Below are 26,409 nucleotides of genomic sequence, written 5' to 3'. Positions count from 1 at the left end.
GTAATATAAGGGTCTGGTATGTTACATGGTTAAGGTGGGACTGAGTACAGTACCTCCCATACAGTAGCTAGGGTCAGTGTGGTGTAGAACAGGTGTGTAAAGACCTAGGTGTGGAGATAGTTTCTTGCCTGTAACCCTTTACTATAGATATGTATATAGCTACAAGTAGTTAATAAAGACTTGCTGTTAATCTATCGAAGACTACAAAGACTTCTTTATGGGCAAAATAATGTGCTCATCGGGTGGGCACGCACCCAATCCAAATGAGCGTAAAATGACATGCGATGGCGTTGGGTGAGTGTCCCGATGTCATCACGCACTAGTACGATATTTCAGTTGGTGGGCATGCGCGTGAGTTAGCAGCACGCCCACTGACGATTAACAGGCCTATTAAGGCCATTAAAGTTCTAATTAAATGAAATTTTTCGCTGCCCGTCCAACCTTACTGTTGGCAGACAAGCAAAAAGGTTTTTTGCGAAACCTCATCCACGGGTGGGATGAGGTTTCGTTCAGTTGTTTTAAAAAAAATAAAAATTTCAAATTAATTTCTAACACGTCCCTGCTCATGTGACAGTCACATGAGGGGACATGTTATAAACATTTTTGAATTCTTCATTTTTCTTGTTCAAAATCTTCAGCTCCCTGAGGCAGCTCTGTGCCTCGGGAGCATTTACTGCACATGCTTGCGCGAACTTACACGTTCCTCCCACCTCACCCTGGCAGCGCTGAGCGCTGCAGCACCCGATTAACGCTGGCTGTTAATTGGCCAGCAGTGAGATCGCGGGTGGCCTCCTGCCCGCCAAGCCTGCTTGACAAGGGCAAAATTCTGTCCTAAGAGATACTGTTCTGTAACCAACACCCTCCTAATAATGGTCTGGGGTGGGTCCCTGTGGAATGCCTCCAACAAGATTCATAGAACGCTGGGTTTGCTTCCATCATGCACAGAGCTTGGGTTTCCCTAGAAATATTTCTAAATTGTTATAAATGATAACTTTTTAACAGGAAAGAGCAAGCAGGAACATCAGCTTTCTCACAACATTGGAAGTCTTGTGTTGTAGTGCTCTTGAGTTATATCCCATTTGTTCTCCAGCTCAAATGATGCAAGAATGTCCTACGGGAGGGGAATCTTTCCCTGCTTGGCTTGGGTGTTTTCCATGATCACAAAGTGCCCTGAATCTTTGGATTTTCACTAGTGGGTGAGGAATGTGCTAACCAGAATCCAGTCCGTTGATTCCGGAAACTGCAGAAGCTGCCATGGGCTGCTGGGCGCTGAGGCAGGCTTGGTAAAAGGACTGCCTCAGTGTTCTGGGACTTTGTCCCAGTTGTGATAAACAGAATTGAAAAAGAAAACAGCCCCTTCACCCTCACCACCCACACATTCCCCATGCCCTGACTCAAGCCACCTCATGACCCCTCCCCACCTCCATTGTCTCTCATGCCCTCCATTACAATCTGTTCCTCTACCCCCAGGCCCTTTTAGTGCTAACTCGTGCCAAGCCATGAATCCCAGTCATGCACATGGCCCTTTATAGCCCCTATGCCAACTTGGTGCCAACTCTTGCCAACCCATGACCCATCTACCACCCTTTGCCCTTACACCATCCATGGTAACTCTCCCAGTTTCCACCATGGGCAAACCTCTGAAACCATGGTGAGATGAACTAAAATAATCTATCACAGACTTCACCATATTTTAAAAATGACTCTTGTCGATACAAAGGGAGGGAGAAACTTAAACAATCACTAGAGAAAAAGTACTAGGAAAGCCAATGGGACTAAAGGCTGACAAGTGGCCTGGACCTGATGGCCTGCTTCCTCAGTCTTAAAGGACATGGATGCATTGGTGGTAATCATCCAAAATTCCCTAGATTCTGGAAAAATCCCAGTGGACTTGAAAACCACAAATGTAACACCACTATTTAAGAAAGGAGGCAGACAGAAAGCAGGAAACTATAGGCCAGTTGGTCTAACATCTGTCATTGGGAAAATGCTGGAAGCCAGTAGTGAATGGATAGTAACAGGACATTTAGAAAATCATAATACTATCAAAGTCAAAATGGCTTTAGGAAAAGGGGATAGTATTTAACTAATTTATTAGCATTCTTTGAGGATGTAAAAAGCAAGGGGGTGTAGTTATTTGGGTTTCCAAAAGACAACAGATAAGGGGCCACATAAAAGGTTACTGCACATGGTGTTGGGGTAATATCTTGGCATGGATAGGGGATTGGCTAACTAACAGGAAAGAGAGAGTCAGGATAAATGGGTCATTTTCAGGTTGACAAACTATAATTGGTGGAGTGTCACATTGATCAGTGTTGGGCCCTCAGCTAATTACAAACTATATTAATGACTTGGATGAAGGGACTGACTGTATTGTAGCCAGATTTGCTGATGATATAAAGATAAGTCAGAAAGAAAGTTGTGATGAGGATAGAAAGAATCGTTAGATTATGAAAGTGGATAAAAATTTGGCAAATGAAGTATAATGTGGGAAAATGTGAGGTTGCCTATCTTGGCAGCAAGGATGACTGGTGTAAATTGTTTTTCCCCAATGTGTCTGATTAAAATACCTAAAAACTTTGAACATCTCCATCAGATATTCCTGTGTTCCTGTGATGGAATACTTCCCACTTGCCTGGGTGAGTGCAACTCCTACAACACTGAAGAAGCTTGACACCATCCAGGACAAAGCAGTCCGCTTGATTGGCACCACATCCACAAACATTCACTCCCTCCACCATCAAAGCACAGTAGCAGCAGTGTGTACCATCTACAAGATGCACTGCAGGAATTCACCAAGGCTCCTTACACAGCACTTTCCAAACCCACGACCACTAGCATCTAGAAAGACAAGGGCAGCAGATAGATGGGAACATCACCACCTGGAAGTTCCCCTCCAAGTGACTCACCATCCTTACTTGGAAATAGTGAGTAAAGACACTGGTTTATCTAGTTTTCATCCCTGGTATCGTTACGGACAGGAGGGTGGATTAATTTGAACAGCTCTGATTTCTCCTCTCGCCACCTGTCCGTAAACAGAAAGTTGTTTTTGATTTTTGATTTCTCCCAGTGTATTTTCCCCAACCCTTCAGTTTTTGGAGTAATCCAATCCTCTGTTAATAACCCCACAGCAAACTCGAGATAGGATAAAATCAGAGGATTAGTTTATTTTAAGCACACTCAAAAAAATGCAGGAAGAGGGTTCACACGTAGCCCCCGATGCATTCACACAATAAAAGAGGGACAAGGGAAAGAAAGAGGTACAGGGCAAAGACCACAGGCAAAACAAGAATTATTGTTTCACATGAGTCCACAGTCCAGAATCAAAAGTCCAAAGGTGTATTCCTTCAGAGAGGTTAGTCGACTGAATCTGGTCCGGGGTGATCTACTGTCCAGTATTGCTGACTTCCATGATGGGAGAAGCATGTGAAGATGAAAGTCTTGCAGTGGGCACTGGTACCATAGTTCAGACATTCAAGTAGAAACAGATGAGGGCCAGGCAATTTAAATCTGGACAGAGCTCTGGTTTTGCTACTCCGTTGACTGAAGATGGCAGACTACCTGGATTCAGCTCCACAAGGCAATATTACAAGTTCCAGCAGCTTGGTAGGGGTTGGGGTCCTGTGACATAACACCCACTTCTTCCCCTTTGTTTGGGCAAAAGATGTATATTCCTGGTCTAGATTCTTGAGATATTTAATGTTACATCCTTCAATAAGTTTCAGTGATTTCAGGGCACCTTTGTCCTTACAGATGTATCATCTCTGATAGCCAGAGCTTTGCCTTAGAAATGTAAAGGGTCTTTTTGCATTTCCTTGGATTTTAATTTCTGCAGTCACAGAGAGCATTAGTGCCTCCTTAGAGATAACAAGATCCTTGCTGTTTTCAGAAGGCTAGAAATTGCTTTAGTGTGAGTTGTAGCTAGTCAGGCTTCAGTTAGTGTAAAGCCTTTGTCCATTTAAAAAAAAGATAATTTTATATAGTAGCTAGGATGCTATAGACACATGTATATATTTCTCTTCATGTCTTCTGGGCATGACACACCTCCACCGTTGGAGAACAAAGAAGTTCTATTATGTGGCTTTGGGGAAGGAAGAATAGGAAAGGGAGAAATAAACAGGTATTCTCTTATTCATGATGGCACATCAGACACACAGCTAGCAGAAGAAATGGCAATTTCCTACTGCATTTCCATTTTGTGGTTTAGGGCAGGGTGTCTTTTTTTAAATTCATTCATGGGATGTGGGCTTCGTTGGCTGGACCAGCATTTATTGCCCATCCCTAGTTGTCCTCAAAGGTGGTGGTGAGCTGCCTTCTTGAACCGCTGCAGCCCATGCTTACACCCACAGTGCTGTTAGGAAAGGAGTTACAGGATCTTGACCCAGTGACAGTGAAGGAACTGCGAAATATTTCCAAGTCTGGATGGTGAGTGACTTGGAGGGGAACTTCCAGGTGGTGATGTTCCCATCTATCTGCTGCCCTTGTCCTTCTAGATGCTAGTGGTCATGGGTTTGGAAAGTGCTGTGTAAGGAGCCTTGGTGAATTCCTGCAGTGCATCTTGTAGATGGTACACACTGCTGCTACTGTGCTTTGATGGTGGAGGGAGTGAATGTTTGAGGATGTGATGCCAATCAAGCGGACTGCTTTGTCCTGGATGGTGTCCAGCTTCTTCAGTGTTGTAGGAGCTGCACTCACCCAGGCAAGTGGGGAGTATTCGATCACATTCCTGACTTGTGCCTTGAAGATGGTGGACAGGCTTTGGGGAGTCAGGAGGCAAGTTACACGTCACATGATTCCTAGTCTCTGTCCGGCTCCTGTAGCCACAGTATTTATATGGCTAGTCCAGTTCCGTTTCTGGTCAATGGTAATCCCCAGGATATTGATAGTGGGAGATTCAGTGAAGGTAATGCCATTCAACATCAAGGGACGATGGTTCGCTTCTCTCCTGTTGGAGATGGTCATTGCCTGACACTTGTATGGCATGAATGTTACTTGCCGCTTGTCAGCCCAAGCCTGGATATTGTCCAGGTCTTGCTGCCTTTGGACATGGACCGATTCAGTATCAGAGGAGTTACGAATGGTGCTGAACATTGTGCAATCATCAACGGACATCCCCACTTCTGACCTTACGGAAGGAAGGTCATTGATGAAGCATCTGAAGATAATTGAGCCTAGGACACTACCCTGAGGAACTCCTGCAGTGATATCCTCGAGTTGAGATGACTGACCTCCAACAACCACAACCATTGTCCTTTGTGCTTGGTCTGCAAGGACATTGTCTGGTCTTGGGGTTTGGGAAGGTTGAGGTGACTTCGGAGGATTCCAAAATCATCTGAATGGGGAAGATTATTCAGTGCTAGAGTTCTGATCCCCCTCTGTTGGGAGTCAGGCATACCAACCTCCTGATCAAGTATCCTGAAAAAGGTCTCAGGATTTTATTGGGAGGTTAGCACTCGGGGGTGGGGGGTCGGGGTGGGGGGGGGGGGACAAGTGATGGTCAAACTGCTCTGGGCAATCTGCAGGGAAATGCTGGATATCTCATTCGGTGGGTGCCCAGCCCTGGAATCATAGGGCTGAGCTGCTCTTTTCCAGCCTAGCTCTTGCCTGTCCACTTTGGTAACCTGGAGCTCATTTGTTCGGATCCAAAGACTGAGGTTACATTGAGAGTCAGGAGAGTGGGGTGTTTTAAAGGGACCTTGGTCTCTTTAGGAGATTCCGGTTCATGGTCCAGCTCGGGCATTAGCACAACTGGAGAGTTCCAGCTTCTGGTGTTAGGTGCTTTGGGTTAACATGGCATCAGGTAGGCAGTTGGCCGCTCAACTTGGGCCAGCCTTTCTGGGCCAGGATGAGAGGAAGATGTCTTTTTGCAGGGGGCTTCTTCTGCATCCGTACTGGATATGGCTACAGTGCAGTAGCCTGGTGGGATGCTATGGACTGTTTTAAGAAGGGTAGTTAACTCTATCTGGTCACCTTGCAATTCTGCATTATGGTGGTGAACATGAGGTCCAATCGGCTGGAGTCCCTCTGCTGGTCAGTTGTGGGGTAGATGTTGTCTTTTGCCCTCTGCTGTACCTCCCAGTAGCTTTACAACTAAGTGAGACATCAGCCTCACTCTTTCTGGACCAGTCTGGGGACTTTTCTGGTCCACATTTAAATTCACCATAAAGGTGCCGGCCAGGCCAATCAATGGCTTCCTAGCTGGGGCCTTTAGCTTTGGGAAGGGGTCCTCTCCTAACTTGTTTCATGTTCCTTGGAATTCTGCTGCCCTCAAATGGAGGTGCAGATCCAGCTAAACCCCCTTGTGGCTTGTCAATTGGGGGAGACATCACAATCCCTATCTACTCCCTTTTTCCCTTTTTAATGTCAGAAAGGAGGTTTCTGCTAGCCATACTGCAGGCAAGTTCTTATCTTCTTCCTTTTCAGGCTTAATAATCTGCCTTCCTTCAGGCTCTTCGGCTATTTGGGGCGTATCCCTAACTATTTCTTTCCCTGATCCCAGATTTCTCTGCTGCCTATTTATTTCTGGGATACTTGGGGTATCTGGTTCAGAATCTAGGGGCCTCCTTTAATTTTACTAGCCTGGCTTAAGCCTTGCTACCTTTGAGCCGTTATCGCTTGAGGTCTCTGGGTGCTTTCCCACCCTTTTGGACCTCTGGGCCTTCTCCAGCTTTCTGCCCTTCTGCAGATGCTTGGCCTTGGCCTCTTTCTTTCGCTGGCTAGTACCTGACTGCCGGCTGAACCGTTCCCAAGAAGGAAATTGATTCCTGCTATTAGTAGTTTAGGGACAATTCCTATTATAATGGGGCCTGAAACAAGGTCACACTCTAGGTGGACCTTATGGACGGGTGCAAACACAGATCCTCCTCCCACTCCACATATCAGTGCTTTAGCCTTCAGGGAGGACTTGAGGAATCGGTTTGTGTTTTCCTTCTACATTAAGGACCAAGTGGCCCCTGTGTCCCAGAGCAGCACCACGGACTCGCTCACCTTTTGGGACAGGTGGGGACACTGTTCCTGAAAGGACTAAACACCAGGTAAACTCCCAGACTCCGCAAACTGTCTGGGAGTTTGTCTGGCTCAGAGACACATAGTGTCATACCCTCCGAAGAGTAAGTTTCTGTTGCGAATGGCCCAGCCTGCTCTGCTGCACTATCCACTGGGGCACTCTTTGGGGAACAACTCATGTGAAGCCCTACTCGGTCAACTGACTTGCCTCACAATCTCCAGCATTCCGGTCTGGAATGGCCTATTTGTTGCAATGAGAGCACACCGGCCTCCGGGAATTCTCCTTTTGGGCTGTAGGGGGCCTTCTCGCACCCTCTTTTGTGTTTTCTTTTCTAGATGGGGGGCCTTTCCTATCTAGGTCACCCTGTTTATCTTTCCAATGCTCATGGGTATGGTTTGGAAAGGATCTGCCTGAGTTTACAGGCCTATAGGTACAATCGTAACTGTCTGCTGTGATGGCTGCATCCCTAGCTGTGAGGATTCTCTGCTCCTCTAGCTATACTCACAGGTTGGAGGGTGGGCAATTTTTGAATTCCTCTAATGCAGCATAACGTGGACAATATCCAAGCCTGGGCTGATAAGTGATGAGTATCATTCATGCCACACAAGTGCCAGACAATGACCATCACCAACAAGAGACAACCTAACCATCGCCCCTTGACGTTCAATGGCATTACCGTTGCTGAATCCTCCACTATCAACGACCTAAGGGTTGCCAATGACCAGAAACTGAATTGGACTAGCCATATAACTACTGCGGCTACAAGAGAAGGTCGGAGACTAGAAATCCTGACTCCCCAAAGCCTGTCCACCATTTACAAGGCACAAGTCAGGAGTGTGATGAAACACTCCCCACTTGCCTGGATGAGTGCAGCTCCCACAACACTCAAGAAGCTTAACACCATCCAAGACAAAGCAGCCCACTCGATTAGCACCACATTCATGAACATTCACTCCCTCCACCACTGACACACAGTAGCAGGAGTATGTACCATCTACAAGATGCACTGCAGGAACTCATCAAGGGTCCTTATACAGCACCTTCCAAACCCATGATCTCTACCATCTAGAAGGTCAAGGGCAGCAGATAGATGGGAAAACCACCACCTGGAAGTTCTCCTCCAAGCCACTCACCATCCAGTCTTGGAAATATATCACCGTTCCTTCACTGTCGCTGGGTCAAAATCCTGGAACTCCCTCCCAAAAGCACCGTGGGTGTACCTACACCGCATGGACCGCAGCAGTTCAAGAAGGCAGCTCACCACCCATCTTCTCAAAAGCAATTAGGGATGGGCAATAAATGCTGGCCCAGCCAGTGATGCCCACAGGCCATGAATGAATTTTAAAAACACCCCTCCATAGATGTGTGGGATTCTTAGTGATCTTACCCATCGGTCGAAAGCTATTTGCTTCAGCCGTTCGAACTCGATGTGGGTTTGGGTTGGCTTCTTATGAGCATTCCGGAATTGTTGGTGATATTCCTCTGGGACTAACTGTAGGTACCGAGGATGGCCGCCTTGGTTTGCTCATAATTCAGGACACATCGGCACGCAGCATGGAATAGACCTCATGGGCTCTCCAAGCTACCCTTGAATTAAAAATCTCTGGATATCAGAGGGCCATTTTAGCTGTCCTGCTATTTTCTTGAAGGCAGTAAAAAAAATAACTCCACATCACCCTCTTCACATTTGGGAAGTAATCTCACATACTTGAGGGACTCAGGGTCATTCCGGGTTAGGGGGATAAGAAGTGCTGCTGTGTAGAGAGATTTTCCTTTGTCACTTCCAATTGTCTGGCCTCTCTCTCCCTTTGAGCTGCTAGCTCCACTTCCAATTTTTGCAGCTGGAAATTTCTTCCCCTTTCCTGTTCCTTTGGTCCCTGTCATTCATTTTCCGTCTCTTTGTCCTGGGCTGCTCTCTCTCTCTCTCTCTCTCTAACTCTCTCTCTCTCTCTCTCTCTCTACCGCTCTCTCTCTCTCTCTACCTCTCCTGAAATTCTGGCTGCAATTTAAGCTTTTCCAGCTCGGGACTGGCTAGGGGAGGGGATTCAGAGTCATGATTGAGCTCTTCATCTGACTGCTCGAACAGTAATGTGAGATCTAAATGTTCTACCGATGACCGGATCAGTTCATTTCTTTTGATTTTGCTGGGCAATTTTACCTGTGCATCCCCAGCTACAGCTTTCAATTGTTTTGTGATAAGAGCCACCAAAATTTCACCATTTAAATTGCCTTGCTGAACAAACATCTGGGCATCAAACATTTCCATTTCCTTCGTGTTAGGGAAAAGGAATTTGCTGTGGTAAGTTACTTGTGTTTTAAAATTTGTTCTAGTCACTGAGTTTTCCTCTTAACTTCTAACTGGCTCTTTTATATCAAGTTTGGTTTGTCCCTTAACTTGGACTTTGGTCAAATTCAAATTGAATATTTCCCGGACTTGAGCTCCCAATTTCCAGTACGGCAGGAGGGTGGATTAATTTTAACAGCCCTGATTTCTCCTCTCATCACACATCCGTAAACAGAAAGGTGTTTTTGATTTCTTCCTTTATAATGTGTTCCCTGTGATGCAATCCTCTATTAATAACCGCAAAGCAAACTCGAGATAGGGGAAAATCAGAGGGTTAGTTTATTTTACACACACTCAAAGGTACATTCACACAATAAAAAAGGGATAAGGGAAAGAAAGAGATACAGGGCAAAGACCACAGACAAAATAAAAATTAATGGACTCACGTGAGTCCAAACCAGAATCATAGTGTACTCCTTTAGAGAGGTTAGCCAGTTGAAACTGATATACGGGACCATAACTTCCTTGGAGTTGCAATCAGTGTCAGATTGCTATTCCGTGCCTGTCTCACCTGACCTTCCGACTCAGGCCAGTGAGATCCAAGCAGCTTAGCAGTCTCTGAGGCCCAGCATTGCAGTCCAGCTCTGTTGGATTGAAGGAGGACATGCCCCCTTGTTTACGGCACTAGCTGCCATAAACCAGGTAAGATTAAAGGTCCGATTGAAATTGAAAGGCCAGGGAGAAGGTAAGTAGGTAGGATTTAGGGGGTGGGGGGTGGGATTGGACTATGTCTTTACAATAGTTACCCTGAAGTTTGAAGAGGTCTTAATTCTTCAGACTTTTACGAGTAACTATTTGTGTAACACAACCGGAACCATCTGAAGTTTGCAATTTAAATTCGCATTTTCGGATTGTTCCCAGAGCAGGGCAATTGCCCAGAGGAAGTTTGTACTTCTGGGCAATTATTGTGCAAACCCTGACCTTTGAAGTTCTGAGGGGGTGTTTCCCAGCGTATCTTTGGGGTACCCGCTCAATCTGATGCTTGGGAGCTCAGAAGGTACATCCCGAGGTGATCCACTTTTCCAGTAGCCACGACTTCCAAGATAGGAAAAGTATGTAGAGTTGAATCAGTCTTACTGTGGGCACTGGTACCAGAGTCCAGAGGTTCCAGTAGAAACAGTGTAGATGAGGGCCAGGTAATTTAAACCTGGGCACAGTTAAGGTTCTGTTGCTGCTCTGTTGATGCAAGATGGCAGACTGCCTGGATTCAGCTCCAAGGCAATATTACAGGTTCTAGCAGCTTGGGGGTGATGGGGGGCGGGGGGTGGGGAAGGAATGTCATGTGACATAACTCCTGCTTCTTCCTCTTGGCAAAGGATGTATATGTAGGCTGAATGGCCTATCCCTGCTCCTTTTGCATATATTCGTATATTTCTGGTCTGGTTTCTCCAGATAGGTAATGCTGCATCCATTATTAAGTTTTAGCAGTTTCAGGGGCCTTTTGTCCTCACAGATGTATTGTCTCTGTTGGCCAGGGTTCTGCCTTAGAAATGCAGAAGGTCTTTGTGCACTTCCTCGGAATTTGATTTCTGCAGTTACAGGGGGCAGTAGCACGTCTTTGTAGATAACAAGGTCCTTGCTGTTTTCTGAAGGCTAGAAATTGCTTTTGTGAGAGTTGTAGCTAGTCAGGCTTCAGTCAGTGTAAAGCCAAATAATTTTATGAAGTAGCAAGGATGACACAGACATATATATTTTTTTCCCTTCATGTCTTCTGGGCATTATCCTCACAATTCTCTTCTGTACCTTTTCCTTTGAAATCCTTCTTCAAGTAGGGCACATCAAACTGGACACAGTGGGGGTAGAACCCAGTCCAGAAATTAGGGGCAAAGATGATCAATTTTGGAGAGTGATGCCCTGTTCCATGGATTATTTTCAGACTTCCTGAAAGCTGCTATAAACAAGCATTAGGTCCCTTAATATGCGAATGAATGGCCAAGCACCTGTGTCCCCTCGGCAAATTTAGCGCTGGTTTTGGTGGGAGCGCTGTGACCAAACTTCAGCAAAAAGATTTTTTTCAACTTACCTTCCTGTAGAGCAAGGAAGATCAGGGGGGCACCTGCCAGCTCTCAATCGAGCACCTTTGATGAATGCTCCAGGCCTCTGATCAGTGCTACTGCTCCCCCCTCCATCCCAGGAACTGGGCCACCAGTTATGAGCCACAAAATGAGTTGTAATGAATTTTTATTTGCATATTTTAGCTAATGATGTATATGCGTTGACCATTATTTCTTTGCTTTTGCATTCTCTGCCTCTATTTATAAAACTTCGAATCCCCATTTGCCCTTTTTTTTTTTACAGGTTTATAAACATGTCTTCCATGTTTAAAGATTCATGTATCTGGACCATTAAATTCTCTCCTTTTAAAAGTTAACCTACAATGTATATCCCTGATGCCATATTTACAGATGTGAAAAGTTCATCAACCCTACGGAGACCATTTGACTGTGTGTTCTGAGATGGAGTAAAATATGCTGTAAGGGTATATATAAGAAAGTAACCATCTAAAATGCAGAAAAGTAATTATTCTATTTTCAGCTAATTGCAAATTCCACCAGATAACATACTCGGGAATGTGCTCCTCGAAGTTTCAGTACATTTGATCAGTGCATGCGATCGCTTTACGTAACTGTTGACTTTAATCGGTTTCTTACGCAAATGCTGAGAACTCTTTTTTTTTGTCTGGTGAATGTCACTGGTGGGAGAGAAGCAGAAATTGGACACTGCTAGCATATATTTAGTATTTAATATTAGAATCACTTAAGGAATCAATGATTTCCTAGTATTGGTTAAAAGTTGCCATTAGTAATTTTGGGTGGAATTTAATGCCCTCTTCCATGCTGGGTTTGGTGGTGGAGGGTGTATTTAATCAGGGGGGGTAAGATGGCGGGTGGGGACCCCACTGCCAATCCACCTCCACCCCAATTAAGTGTGTGTCAGGAAGGCCCATGGGCAGCCTTCCACCCTACCGCCAATGGAAGCCCTTAAATGAACAGTTAATGTCAACTTAAGGGCCTCATTCTGTCATAGTTGGGTTAGAGAGCAGCATGACCAGCAAATCCGTGAGAAGCTGCCAGCGGGTTCCCAGGGAGGGGTCCCTGAGTGCCTGATCAAGGGACCTGGCATTGCAAAGTGGGGGCCTGCTGAGAGCCACATCCCTGCCCTTGTTGCCAACTTCCCTCCCCCATTAATCCACCCCACCCTCCTGCCATCACGCACATATGGCCTGGGTTCCAGCGATGGATCCTAGGCCTCGGGTGGGTGTTATACCGGCAGCAGCCACTGCCTCCTGGGTAGCATTATCATGCAATAGAGCTGCCAGCCTCTCATTGGCCAGCAGCTCTTAGCAGGCAGCACTTGGAGCCCTGGGGTCCTTGATCCAGAGGAAGGCCCGCCATTGCCCAGTTTAAGGGCCTGCGTGGCACAAGATGCAATGCGCCTAAAAGAGGCGACGTGTGGCTCTCGCTGGTCTCTAGCTGGCGGGCAATTCCCATCACCTCCATTAAATATCGGCCCTTGCGTCGGATTTGGATTTACGTGCCAATGTATTTTTCAGTGAACATGTTGCTTAGAGCTCAGCTTGCATGAGCTGGGCTAACTGATCCGAACGCTAAATCCATTTTAACGCATTGGTTTCTGGAAACTTCTAACTGGCTACACAAAGTCAAAACTATTTCTGCAATACAGTCATGTAGATTAAAAGCAATTTAAACAGAGTGAAACATTTCACACGTGAATAATTCCATATACACATCCTGCGGGAACTGACTCACTTGTACCAGCAAATTTTGTTTCCAGCCTTCCTTGATTCACAGAATTTGCATAACTCCTTCAGTCAGCTGATAAGATGAGCGCTTTAAATTCTCATCGCTGGCTTCTTTGATTTTCCATTCCAAATTCTTCTTACAAGCAGGCACCAGCTACACCTAATGCATTAACTACTCAAAGTAATGCTCCCAGGATTCCCCAGATAGCTCTGCCTTGTACTCCTCCCAGCTATTTTCTCCCCTGCTTTCAGTCACTTCCCTCATATGTCTGGCTTTGTGTTAAAATCTTGCATTTAAATGGGACCTTGCATCACCTCAGGATGTCCCATAGTGCCTTACAGCCAATGAATCACAAGAGTTTTGAAGTGTAGCCACTGTTGTAATGCAGGGAAATGCTGCAGTAAATTTGCTAAAAGCAAGATTCAGTAGTCAGCAATTAAATAAACAACGAGATAACCTCATTTTTAGTGATATTGGTTGAGGGATATATGTTGGCCACAACACCAGGAGAATTAGTGCCTGGGATCTTTTGTCTCCATCCGAGAGGGAAGATGCAGCCTTTTACATGCCAAATGGAAGACTGCACCTCTGTCAGTGCAGCACTCCCTTAGCATTGCAATGAATGGTCTGGATTTATGCGCTTAATTCCTAGCGGCTTGAGCTTTTGGACTCTGAGCCAGGAGTGCCACCATTGAGCCAAGGCACTGGCTTTGGAAATCTTCAGGTCATGATTCTGGCAGTTACACGGAAATCACAAATGCCCGTCTGCTTCGGGACTGACATTGTCAGAGTTTGTGGCGTCAATATGATGGCGTGTTTTAGCAAGGAGTTCAAGTATCACTACGAGCTCCTGTTTGGCATCTACTTGCCCTGTGCCAGTGGGAAATTTGCCTTTGGTATTTCGAAGCACACTTCCATGTTCATGCCTGCAACTTCTCTCTCAGCCCCCTGAGCAAGATGGCAGATTATCACATGCCCATATGGAAACCGGGATACCAACTTTTCAATCAGCAGGTTGGCTATCACCTCTACACTGGATCCCACTGCGGTCTGAGGAGTGGAGACACCTAGCTGGTTAGGTTATTGCCTCTGGCCATTATTTGCTTTGTAAATGTGGAGGGAAGTTCTATTCCTTATGAAGCCTTGTGGAAACAGCAGAAACCTGGCATGATCAAGCCTGTAATGAGTAGTACAGCTTTTCTGTATAAAAACAATCATTGTTGACACTGTGAATTAGTGAATTGGCCAGCTTTGAAAATGTAAAAGCTGAGAAAGGGACATGCCCACGACACTAACCTTAGTGCTCAGTGACCATCATTCCTTTTCCTAACAATGCTTAAAGCTTGTTATAGGAGGACATTTATATCAATCATAGCAGTCTAAATGTGCCATGGAAATTTCAGTGCAGAGCCAAAATCAAAGTGGTCCTAACTGCATTGTCTCCTGCAGCAATCATTGAGAGGTGGCATAATGCTGTCTCAATATCAGCCTAACATAAAGAGCTGACCATTCAGAATCCAACACACACCTTGACCACGGATATCATGTTGTTCACATCAATCATGGATTATATTTCCTGCGTTGGTAGAGAAATATAGCAGACACATGGGAACATCACCACCTGGAAGTTCCCCTCCAAGTCGCTCACCAACATGACTTGGAAATATATCACTGTTCCTTCAGTTGCTGGGTCAAAATCCTAACTGTACTGTACCCACACCACATGAACAGCAGTGGTTCAAGAAGGCAGCTCACAACCACGTTCTCAAAGGCAATTAGTGATGGGCAATAAATGCTGGCCCAGCCAGCAATGCCCACATCCCATGAATAAATTTTTAAAAAGTGCTGCCTGGATACTACGGGGCATTCTGACTTCCACGCTCAGAGCACGACTGTGTGCACAAGTCTGTATGTAACTTACGTGTATGCAAATGTGCAAGTGGTGCTTCCTGTTTTGGAGAAACCCAGAGAAATTAGCGCTTGCAGCTTGTACATTCTAGCCTGTGCAACAGAGGTAATATTAGTCAGTGTAGCTGAATTATCTGGACAAATGCCAACCAACACCATTAGTCGCTGTACTACAATGCCAAGGCGTTTCAGCCCTATGCTCTATCCTATTGTTGGGGACTTATTGTTGCAGACATTTTCATTCACAGTTTGGATTATCTATATTCAGTGTAGAAATTATATGGAAGGGAACACTCTCAATCACAATTACATCACTGCAACGAATAACAAGTGAATGAGCTATCACAGCTGTACTGATTATTCAATTAAAATGCTAATCAACAGAAGATTAAATAGTGGATTAATCATCTTCCCTCTGAATCAGTCACACATTTGATCTGGTATTGTTCTATGTAAGATGGCTGACATCAGTATAACAGAAAGACATGCTCTGCAATGCACTTGTAACATATCATCTATTAGCTGGGCTAATTGACTGGGAATACACTGCACCTAAATCACTCCAAATATTTTGTTAATCTTTCAATAATGCAAATCCCTCAATGGTTTAGCAAGTTCAACCATTGCATAGCTGAGCAAGGTGTATCAGTAAATGTTCAAACATTGGACTATGCTGCATTAAGTTGTCCTCAATTTGGGTCAAAGTTCTCTGTAAGCTATGTGGCCAACCCAAAAGCACCTGGACAGGCTGCACCTGCACATAAGTTAGCCCCTTTAAGTGGCTGTACAAAAATTTTTAAAGGGACTGTGCACTTCAACAATCTGTCAGCGTACTCCAAAGCACAATTAGAGGATATGTTGCCCAGGATGGTGGCGGTGCAACTGGCCTCACTATCCCTGGGTCAAGGAGGGTAAGTTCACCAGATCTCTCGACTGTTACCCAGCGACCTCTGTTGAATTATTGTGCTAAGTTTTGGATGACCAGCCTAAGTGTCACTTACTGTCAAGACTCCCATATGAATACTGTCTTTATTTGGCAGAATCGTCCCAGATTTGCTCTAAGTATGGTAGAGGGTGTGAAAAAGATGCTTTATCCACCGGCCACAATGGCGAGTTTTCACACCATTATTTTCCCTTCCCACCTTATTAATTATGTAGCCACAGGAAATACGTCATCTCGCTGGTGGGTGGCCTCTGAATCGCCCACCACACGGTTCCCTCACTGTTTCCTCATTCCACGCGCCATATCTAAACTGTAGCCGCACACACGGTTCTCAGTGCTTGTACACCAGGACTGCTCCAGTGAAGACATGGCCCTGAAAGCCAAGAAGAGATCGGTGACCCGTCACTGGAATGCCTTTTGGAGGCCCGCTGTGATATCCTGCACCCCATTCTGGCCGCAGGAAGTCCAGCAATCTCACCACTCTGGCTTGGGAAGGGGTGGCAGTGGTGGTCAGTGCCAATGCTGCACAGAAGAGGTTAGCCATCCAGTGCAGAAAGAGGATGAATGATCTCATCTGTGCCACCAGGGTAAGGCAACCATCTCATCACTCTAAACTCACACACTCAAGGCCATCACACATTCCCTGGTATCTCACTCACTGCCAGCTCAAGGGACATCATTCACTCTCTCATCCACACCCTCACATCTCCACCTGGCCTCATCTACTTTGGAGACTGCCTCCTCCGCTCTCTCCATTTTGAAGCCACTTGCACAGATCAACATGTGTCCCACACATGTCCTGGGATACTCCCTGCCCCAGTACAGCCCTCGCCCCGCAGTCTCTTCCCTTGCCTGAGGCCTCTTCTCTCCCTTCGCCAAGCAAGCCCTAACCCTGCAGTCACTGAAAACTAGCCCAACCTTACGGCTGGTTGGATAGGTAGGCACCTGCCCGTGAGTCCCTGCTAAAAGCGATGTGGTGCTGCCTGCGAAGCCTGGCGCTGATGACAGCGATTGCTGCCCGAAGCAAGATATGCAAACAGACCTCGAAGTCCCAAGCGAAGTGCAGCTCACCAGGCACACCTCACTCATGTACAGTTGTGAAACACATCGGTGTGACAAGGATGACCCAGTGTGGTGGGATGATTCTGACGAGCAACGCTTATTATGAGATGCTAAAATATTGAAATTAGGTTCCTGACGTGCGGAGGTGGGAAATGTGGCCCGTCATTGACGGGTGCAGTGGACAGTCGCAAATGGGTTTCACAACGGCGTAAAACTGATTTTTGGCCTTCTCGCCATGTTGTCCACTCATGCCCGCCATGAGGCCCACGGCCAATAGGAATGGACGATTCCGCCCACTGCCCACTGAAGGGCAAATTGCAGCCATGTACCCTTATCCCAGCAAGGAACAAATGTCTTCAGGAGAAAAGGCAAGCAAAAAGAATAACCACAAAGGCATAAATAAACAGGGCAAATTGACCAAGGCTCCCATTTCCACTTGCGACTCTGTCACTAAGCCCTGCTGGAAGCGATTAAATGTGGACATCAACCTATAACAGCTTATATTTCTATAGCATCTTTAATGTATGAAACATCCCAAGGCATTTCACAGGAGCATTACAAAACAAAATATGACACCACGTTACGGTCAGAGCAGTAGGTTTGAATGAGTGTCTTAAAGGAGGAAAGCAAGGTTGAGAGACAGTGAGGTATAAGGAGAGAATTGAGCTTAGGTCCTGGTCAATAGAAGACACAGCACAACCACTAATGGTGGAGCAATTAAAATTGAAGATGCTCAAGAGGCCAGAGTTGGATGAATGCAGATGAATGCAAAGGGTTGTGGGCCTGCAGGTGATTACAAAGTTAGGGTAGGGGAGGCGCGGGGGGAGTGAGCCCATGGAGGGATTTCAAAACAAGGATGAGAATTTTAAAACCAAAATGCTGCTGGACCAAGAGACAAGGTAGGTCAGTGAGCACAGGGGTGATAAAGGAATGGGACTTGGTGCCAATTAAAACTAAGACAGGATCAGTCAAAACTCACCCCAAGTGTCACAGCTTGAGTAGGGTAATAGAGGATATCGTGAACCGAAATCCCAGACAATCAATCAATATCTTCAGAAGAGGTGAGGGGAGAAAACTGGTGAGAAAAAAGCTCTTTGCATAAGTTTTAGAATATTTATCTCTTGAAATATTGGTTAGCAGAAGTGGGTTCCATGGGTGCTGAATTTGTCCGATTCCTGAATTTACATTAAAAATGCATTGAAGATTTCCTCAGGTAGATACTTCTAGCAAAGCTAAGTGTTTTTATGATTTCCAAGAAATGTTGGTGAGAGGAAAACTTTAGGAATGCATTCCCAATGTTGCCATACTCTAGACCACTCTAGAACAACTAGACCACACTCTAGACCACTCTAGAACAACTAGACCGACTCTTACCCTGAGTTACTGACATTTCAGGCCATGGCCTGGATGGCAGGTTATGGAAACCCACCTGTCCTGAATACTTGCTCTTTTTCAAAAATAAACTCATATTTATTATATAGCTGCGATTCACACCAAAATTGGTGCACACTGTGACTCACAAGACCGGAGAATTAAAGTGGAAATCCATACTGAGGAGATATTGTCCACTGTTCTTCACCTGAGTTTTGGCTAACCAAAATATGATAGAAATAGGTCAGTAACAAGAGTACACAAATTAAGAGTTCCTAAAATTGACAGTTACTGTGAAAAGCTCACAATGTACGGCACTTTGGCACACTTTGACAGAGAGGTTGCCTCCCACTGATATGTCATATTAAAAACAGTTAAGCAAGTACAAGACACTGGCTTTAAATTTACAACAGTCTTTTAAGGACTTTTACCTACTGTCCTGATGACCGTTAAAAAGGAAGGAATTATCCTTTATTGAGTCAGTTTACTTGATTTTCAGATACTTTTCTTCTTAACTTTTTATAAGGAAATATTACAAGAGTGGAGTAAAGTGATTGAAAAAGAGACTACCCTACTCCTTAATCCATATTTTCCACTCAGCAGGTCTCATATTTATACTGCTGGATAAGGGTTAAATATAATTTAAACATTACTGCTTTCTGATAGTCCTGGTTTCAAAGCACCCCCAGTAAGCTGTGATCACTTGCTGCTTCATTTTGAATTCATGGAACTGTCTGGAAATCGACAAGGAGATCATTGGATGCTGGTTGCAGCAGGTTTAAAAGCTGCACTCAAGAGTTTTTAAATCAATTTCTAACTGTGAGAAGGCTACAGTAAGCAAAACAAGATATTTATGTAAAATATTGGGCAGAAAATTGGACTATGCAAGGCAGCAGGAAAGGAATAGAGTCTCTTTAAACAGGTTACGGCTCCATTTGTCATTGTGGTGAAGCAGATTTGACTATAATAAAACTAAGCCAGGGGATGAATGGAGGGAGACTCGCTTGTCATCTGTACTGGATTTACAGTGACTGATAGCACTGAACTCCAGTATAGAGAGCCTGTTGATAAACAGTGATTAATTACTGTCTATCCAGTTTATTCCTTTTGAAAGTATATTAAATCCTTCGATAATTATTTGTGAATATATCCAAGGAATGTGGCCAGGCAAAGACGGCTATTTACTGCCTCTCCAGGGAATATAAAACATATGGTAGCGTTTAGACTTGGCAAACTGCAGTGCTATGGTTAGGGGAGAGAAAAGATTTGTGGTAAATTAATCAAGTGAGCTCGACAGACTGCCTTGCTTTGAAACGGAGGCAGTATCCATTAAAGATGATTTGGTACAGCATCAGGAAAAGGAAATAAAAATGAAAAATGAGCTCTTTCTGTCACCTGCTTTCATTTCAATCATTCTGTTTCCCCTTTTCGTACTGCTATCCTGCAGGTTTCTTTATTGCTTTCACTTATTTTCTGACTTGTAAAATTATTTACCTGCATAAAACTCTGGGCCATAGACAGCTCCGACGACTGGATTTAATTTCCAGCCTGAAAGAAGAGACAGGTCTGATGTGAAACAGCTTTGCAACAGCAAACTTCATTCATCATAGCTAACTCCAGTGCTTTGCACTCATCTTCACTCGCAGCTTAATAGTCACTTTCGTACACAATGGACCGGTAATTACAGCAGTGTTTTAAATTCACACTTGTATTTATTTATTAGTATATATTATTTATGCATCCATATAGTCAAAAGGGTTAGTTTAACAGGAGACTCCATCGACAAGATAAAAGAATGCAAACAAATGCAGGAAGATTACTTGGCATAAAACAATATTTGTACGACACACGTGGATAAACATAGCTATTTAAGAGCTAGTAAATAACAAACTTATTTCAGTGCTTAACATATGACCTATTGCCTGGTTATGCTCTCCAGTTCCTGTTGATTTACATGTTGTCAATCTGACCCCAGAGCAAAATCATAAATCCCTCCTTCACAAATAGAACGCAGAGTAAATCTTCTCCCCCCTCCTTTTTAACTGTAGTAAGTGTAAAAAAAACAGCTTTTATTTAACAAAAAAAATCACATTTTAAATTAGCCACAAACAAAAAGCCCAAGAATTTATTCTTTTTTTAAGAGCAAGCCATGGCTTGACAGCCTAGATTTTGCAATTGAGGGTAATGTCAATGCATTGAAAATAATGTTGATTAGAAAATCCAGGCTGACATTCCAATAAATTATAGGCTCTAAGTGCAGGCAAAATTCTCTTTGGAAACTAAATGTAACCAATTAAAAACAAACATTTTTAAACCATACATTGAATAATCAAACAGTTGTAAGGAAACTTGTATTTGTAAGGAAAACCTTTCCTAACATGAACTCACTGGTGAAATAAAGTGCATATGGTCACATTTCCTAACATGTATATTTAAGTTCCTCTGCGCACAATTTTTCATGCACTGGCTAACACATTGGTATTAAATTCCTGTTTGTGTTATTTTAATCAAGTTGTTAATTTACAGATGGATTTCAACTCCCCGAGTAGACACAATGGTATGCAATATAATGTCAACATGATTTTCAATTAAAATCCAAGTAAAAAAGGAAACTTAGTTTCATAATGAGAAACAAAAGAAGTGACTATTGTTTGTTACAACGCTTAAACCAATGAAAGTCTACAATCGGAAACAGTTTAACTGCCCTGTTCTGTTACATCCAACCAGACAACTTTTGATTCTAATTATTTGACTTGATGTGCAAACCCTAACCATCCAATGAAATGTACAAACTTTTTATGAATCTATTCTTTCGGCTGACCTTTCTCAATATAACAACCTAGGCAAAATTAAGCCAATCTTTAGTTTTAGTTGGTAATTATTCTTTGGTTTAATTTAAACTCAACCCCATTTAACAAAAGTTCTTGGTTAAGATGAAGTTCTCTGTCAAACATCAACATTCTGCTGTCAACAGCACTGTTTCCTGCCATTGCAAATTTAACTTATAATCAAAATAAAGAGACTAAAATTTTAGATATGGGCCTTGAATTTGCAAATTGACTTTTTTCCTACACTACGATAAAGTTAATCATATTACTATGAGAACATTGTCTCCATGATGCTGTCAATTCTTATTTAGTTTACGACAACAAAATAAACAAAAAGGTAGCTGTTAACTTACCAACATGTAAGTGAAATCATTGAAAACGTGACATTCAGCCATTGACATTCTATTCACGAGTTGTTTGATTTGGGGAAAAAAATTAATGGACCTACCCAGGGTAATGCAGCAAATCTGAAGTCCCAATCCCAAACTGGCCTTATTTCAATTAACTAAGAAAAAAGTGTTTTAGTTTATTTCATGCTATTAATAAACAATGATTAGAAGAGGAAAATGTCCTCTGTATATTTTTAACCTCTCCTGTTCAAAGATCACCTTGACACTGGCTAACACTGGTGACTGCATACATCTAAAAGTTTTCTAATTATATAGGGGTGCAAGTGGGAGGACAAAGTATTTGAAGTATATGAGTTCAGTGGTTGCAAAGTCCAGAGCTCTTGTTGGTTCAGGAAACACCACTCCTGTATATGTATATATACTATATGTATAAAATAAATTCCAATTTGGAGGGTCCAGATCTGGAATCATCTTACTTCAAAGTCTGAATATTTTTCTTAATTAATTGAAGCTGAATCTGTTTAATACACTTCAACGTTCTTCCTCTTTAAAAATTCACTTAAACAATTATTAATATCCAATGCAGAAAAAAAATCTCAGTTTTTAAAATGTCTATATTATTATAAAGAAAACCTGGACAATTGATCTAATTTCCCAACTATTTAAGAACCATGTTTGGATCCTAAAATTACACCATGGGATACTAATGTGCAAACACTTAATGCATTCTTTTACTACACCACTCGAGTGGTAGATTTAACCCATTCATTTTAAACAGGTTGATGCCTGCAATGAAGTAGTGTAGATGGGGATTTTAGATACATCCGCTAAAATATCTCCCAGAGCACAACTGCCATACTTTTGAGTAGAAAATATAAATAAATTTTAAAGGCATCTTGTACTCCAATCTTCAAGTATTGCAGCAGAAACAAGATGTACATTTTCATGAAAATTATTGGGAAGAAACAGCAACACAAGTTCAAGAAGGGACAATTTGTTTGCAGCTTATGATTTCTTGCCAGAGGGCCTGGCTACTGTAAAGATGGAAAAGTCCCTTAACATCAGGCATAATTAAATCAGCATTTAATCTGCCTCCTTTTCATTGATTTCATTTTGGCTTACTTCATGCTGACTTGCTTCAGCAGCAAGACCGTGTAATGCATGACTGGGTCCTCTAGATCTCTGTAGATTGTGGGTGACACCTGCTCCGTCCAGCTCCAGTTACATTGTTGAGGATTCGGCAATTTCCCCACATTGATAACAGGCTGCAGCAGGGACTCAAACTCCTCAGTGTTGCAAAGCAAAAGACATTGCCTATACAGGCATCAATCTCACACAGGAGCACCCAGCAAGAGAGCATTCTCCATATCAATTCAAACAGATTCCAATGTATTGAAGGGGCACAGACTGTTTGTTCGACAGACTGCCTTTGGAAGAACATATTGCTCAGTTCAAATACTTGATAGTTAATATTGAGAGAGATTTCCATTGGAGATGCTTAACTCAGTAGAAACCATATCTGGAAATGAAGTGTTACTTTTCAAAATGCCATTTTGAAAATGAGCTCACATTCTGAACTCATGAGAAAAGGGTTGTTCGATGCTTCACAATTTTAAGAAGGCAATGACAGTTTTTTAGGGGTGGCTTAAAGATTTTAGAAGGTACACACAAAAATTCTGAGACCCTTATTTTGTTGCAACCAATGTTCTCATTTTCTTCAATAAGATTGCTAACAAAACATACTTCTGCCATCTAATCTTCCACATCTCTGCAGGTGCTTGGATGCACTGCTCTGAGTTGGATGATGCTGAGCACTGATATATTTAAATATGGCAGTCAGATAATATAAAACCTGGAGACCTTAAATTGCTGCTGCAACTACTTCTTGCAGGTTGAAAATAGTATAATTGAAACTGAAAACCTATTAATTTGCCTATCTGGAAACTAATCTATTGTTCGGATCTGTAAATTTTCCTTGCACACGTATGCATATTCAAGTTTAATTTGATGTAACAGGCAGCCCTTGCCTCACATCACCAGCTTTTTCTAAGTTCATCCAGCGAAAGGAATAATTGAACTTCTGCATACTTCCGAGCAAGTATCCATATTCCTACTGTGCTTTCCTGATTAATTCAAATCAATACTACAAAAAGAATCCACAAAGCCTGTTTTATGTCTACCCCATATGTAAATGCTAATTGCTCGTGCAGTCTGTGACCAATACAATAGGGAAAACTTGGCCTTATTTAAACTTTTCATTGAGGAGGCTCCTTATTTAGTATTGCTTTTAAGTCACACTTTAATTGTATATACCATTGCTATTGATATCTCAAAAACAATCTCCATAGAAATAACTGATTCATTAAGTCAGCAGCTGAGTACCTTACCATTTGTATATTGATTGGGGGTCTTTTTGTTCGTCATTACTCTTGCTGTTGCATTGTTTACCTGTGATTAAACAATGAAACAAATCACATTCAGGAATTAATAGGATCCTCTTGGAGTGAGCTATAATGTACTGCATAACCTGCAGTGGACCAGAAAAAAAAACCCAAGAACCTTGGAATTGTCTCTATTCAGTCATGTGAAATAATAATCCTGTATTAATTATTTCAGAAAGGACTGTAACAGCTTGTGTGAGTCCCAGGATCTTGCTGTAGGCACTCTGTGCATTCTGTAGAACACTGCCTGGTTGCAGCAACTCATTTAAAACTAAAATGTTGTATATTAATCATGATATATAATTGTGTAAAATAACAAGGTATTTGAATATATGTTATAAACTATAATCTACAGATGGCTTTCATTAAACTGCTAAGAGTTTACCCTGTGGTTTAAGCCAGCCTTTGAGCCCATGAATTAGTTACAAGCTTCCCAGGTATCTATAATTGTCTCGTCTCCTATTTTAACGAAAGCATTTAAACAATTGCAGTCATGCCTCTGTTAAAACAGCAGACAAGTAGTTTCATGTTAATTCATTCATTAACAAATATTACACACTGAAATTCATCCCATGTAATTTTGTCAGCTACACAGATGAGAAATGACAGTCCTAAAAAAGGTTTTGGTCTTTACTTTGGTCCCAGGGACAGTATTATGCTGAAGGGCAATGTGTTCCAAGAATGGGTTTGTACTGTCGACAAAAGCTCAGTTCCCCTTGCAATAAACTTCAATCCCACCTCAAAGGAAGGTTCTCCATTGTATCTAAGTGACAATCCAAGTTCCATGATCAATTATTGGTCTCTTATCTCAGACTGTTGTTTTGTGTTGAAACATCTTCCTGTGCTGTGAACTGATGCCCACTTGGAAATAAAATAAAACTGCTTTGAATTCATATTTCACTGGTAGCCCCTAATACCAAGAAGCAAGGGGCAAAGAAAGGGAACCTGAGAGTGATAGCAACAAACAAGAAATAAGAATAAGTGAGCGAGTAAAACAGAAAGAGAGTGAGACTAGTTAGTTCACAATGCAGGATACTGTTTGAGAGAGGTATTTTATACACTATTGTCGTCTACTTTTCTAAGCAACCTGGTAAAGTTAGTGGAAACAATTTGACTTTGCCCTGGTACATGGGGTGCCCAGACAGATGCTCTAGTCTGCACTTTGCATAACAATTGACAATTTGTAACATTTAAATGGCTTTGGTAGCAAAATTATTAAAATGACATTCCTCACAAATCAAATTTGAATGTACATAACCTTCATTTTTTACCATAACTTAATCTTGCATTGTTCTATATTATTGTAGAGTCTAAAGTCTGTTAAAGTGATTGGACAATACAGATGAGACATTTTCTATTTTAAACTTGCTGATTTATAAAAGTCACAATTTCTCTGAACAGCTCCTGTGCAAGCCTATTATATTAAGTGCACGACAATAATGGTGATTTCTGTCTAAGTATATAGCTTTGCAATCCATACGCATGATGCATTTAGATTCACATTTATGCAGTTTATTAATGACCTCAATTCTCACCTTTGCAAATGGAAATCCTTAGCAATGTTCATTTAGATGCAGCAACTAAGCATGTCATGGTCTATTGCAAAATCGTAAGGCCTACTCTCTTTAAACGCAATCGTTCACTACCTCTCCACAACTTATTTTTAACTATCAAAACTTAATAGCTTTGTGTAAAATTAATTAGTATTTGAAGTTTTAATAACAACACTTTTGTTGTTCTTTTCTTCAATTTTTTTAGTCACATTCATTTACCATTCCCTTTCGCGATTTCCTGGTGCTGTGCACCATTGATGGGATACTTGTAAAAAAAAATTCAGTCATAGGCAGCATATGGGCATAGCTGGTTAGGCTGGTGTTTTTGCCCATCCCTAGTTTACCTTGAGAAGGTGGTGTTGAGCCTTCTCTTTTGAAGTTAGTGATTAAAGTGCTCCTGCAATGCCGTTAAGTGCCAGGATTTTGATCCAATGACGAACATATGACAATATATGCCGAGTCAAGATGGTGCATGGCATGAGGAGGAATATGGAACTGGTGGTGTTCCTGTACATCTGCTCTTGAAGGACATGACCCCTGAGCTACATAAATATAAAATAGTTGAGGCTCAAAAGCAAACACAGGTGAACTGTACAGACACTAAAGGATTAATTGTACCACACAAGAGAGTGAACTAACTGAAACTCTTGGCTCATCAAGAGACTAAGGGACATTATCATGGACAATGGCACAGGGCAACAGAGAGCACAATTTGTCTCCGTCAGGAATGAAAAGAACATTCTCACCTCAGCCAACCTTGAAGTCAGGTATCCTCCACCATGGCAAAAACAGAATTACCTGGAAAAACTCAGCAGGTCTGGCAGCATCGGCGGAGAAGA

General features: G+C 42.8%; 1 protein-coding gene across 2 annotated transcripts in view; it reads right to left on the bottom strand.

The window, feature by feature from the left end:
* Positions 1-26,409, bottom strand: part of rbfox3a (RNA binding fox-1 homolog 3a) — a 161,357-nt gene that overhangs the window by 43,529 nt on the left and 91,419 nt on the right. For both annotated transcript variants that reach the window (XM_041217114.1, XM_041217115.1), the window contains exons 5-6: positions 23,964-24,024; positions 19,893-19,946 (exon numbers count right to left, since the gene is read on the bottom strand). In XM_041217114.1, coding sequence (XP_041073048.1) covers positions 19,893-19,946; positions 23,964-24,024 — 115 coding nt within the window. The remainder of the gene's footprint in view (positions 1-19,892; positions 19,947-23,963; positions 24,025-26,409) is intronic.

This window comes from Carcharodon carcharias, chromosome 22, assembly GCF_017639515.1.
Source record: "Carcharodon carcharias isolate sCarCar2 chromosome 22, sCarCar2.pri, whole genome shotgun sequence".
NCBI lineage: Eukaryota > Metazoa > Chordata > Chondrichthyes > Lamniformes > Lamnidae > Carcharodon > Carcharodon carcharias.
This window is presented reverse-complemented; position numbering and strand designations above follow the sequence as displayed.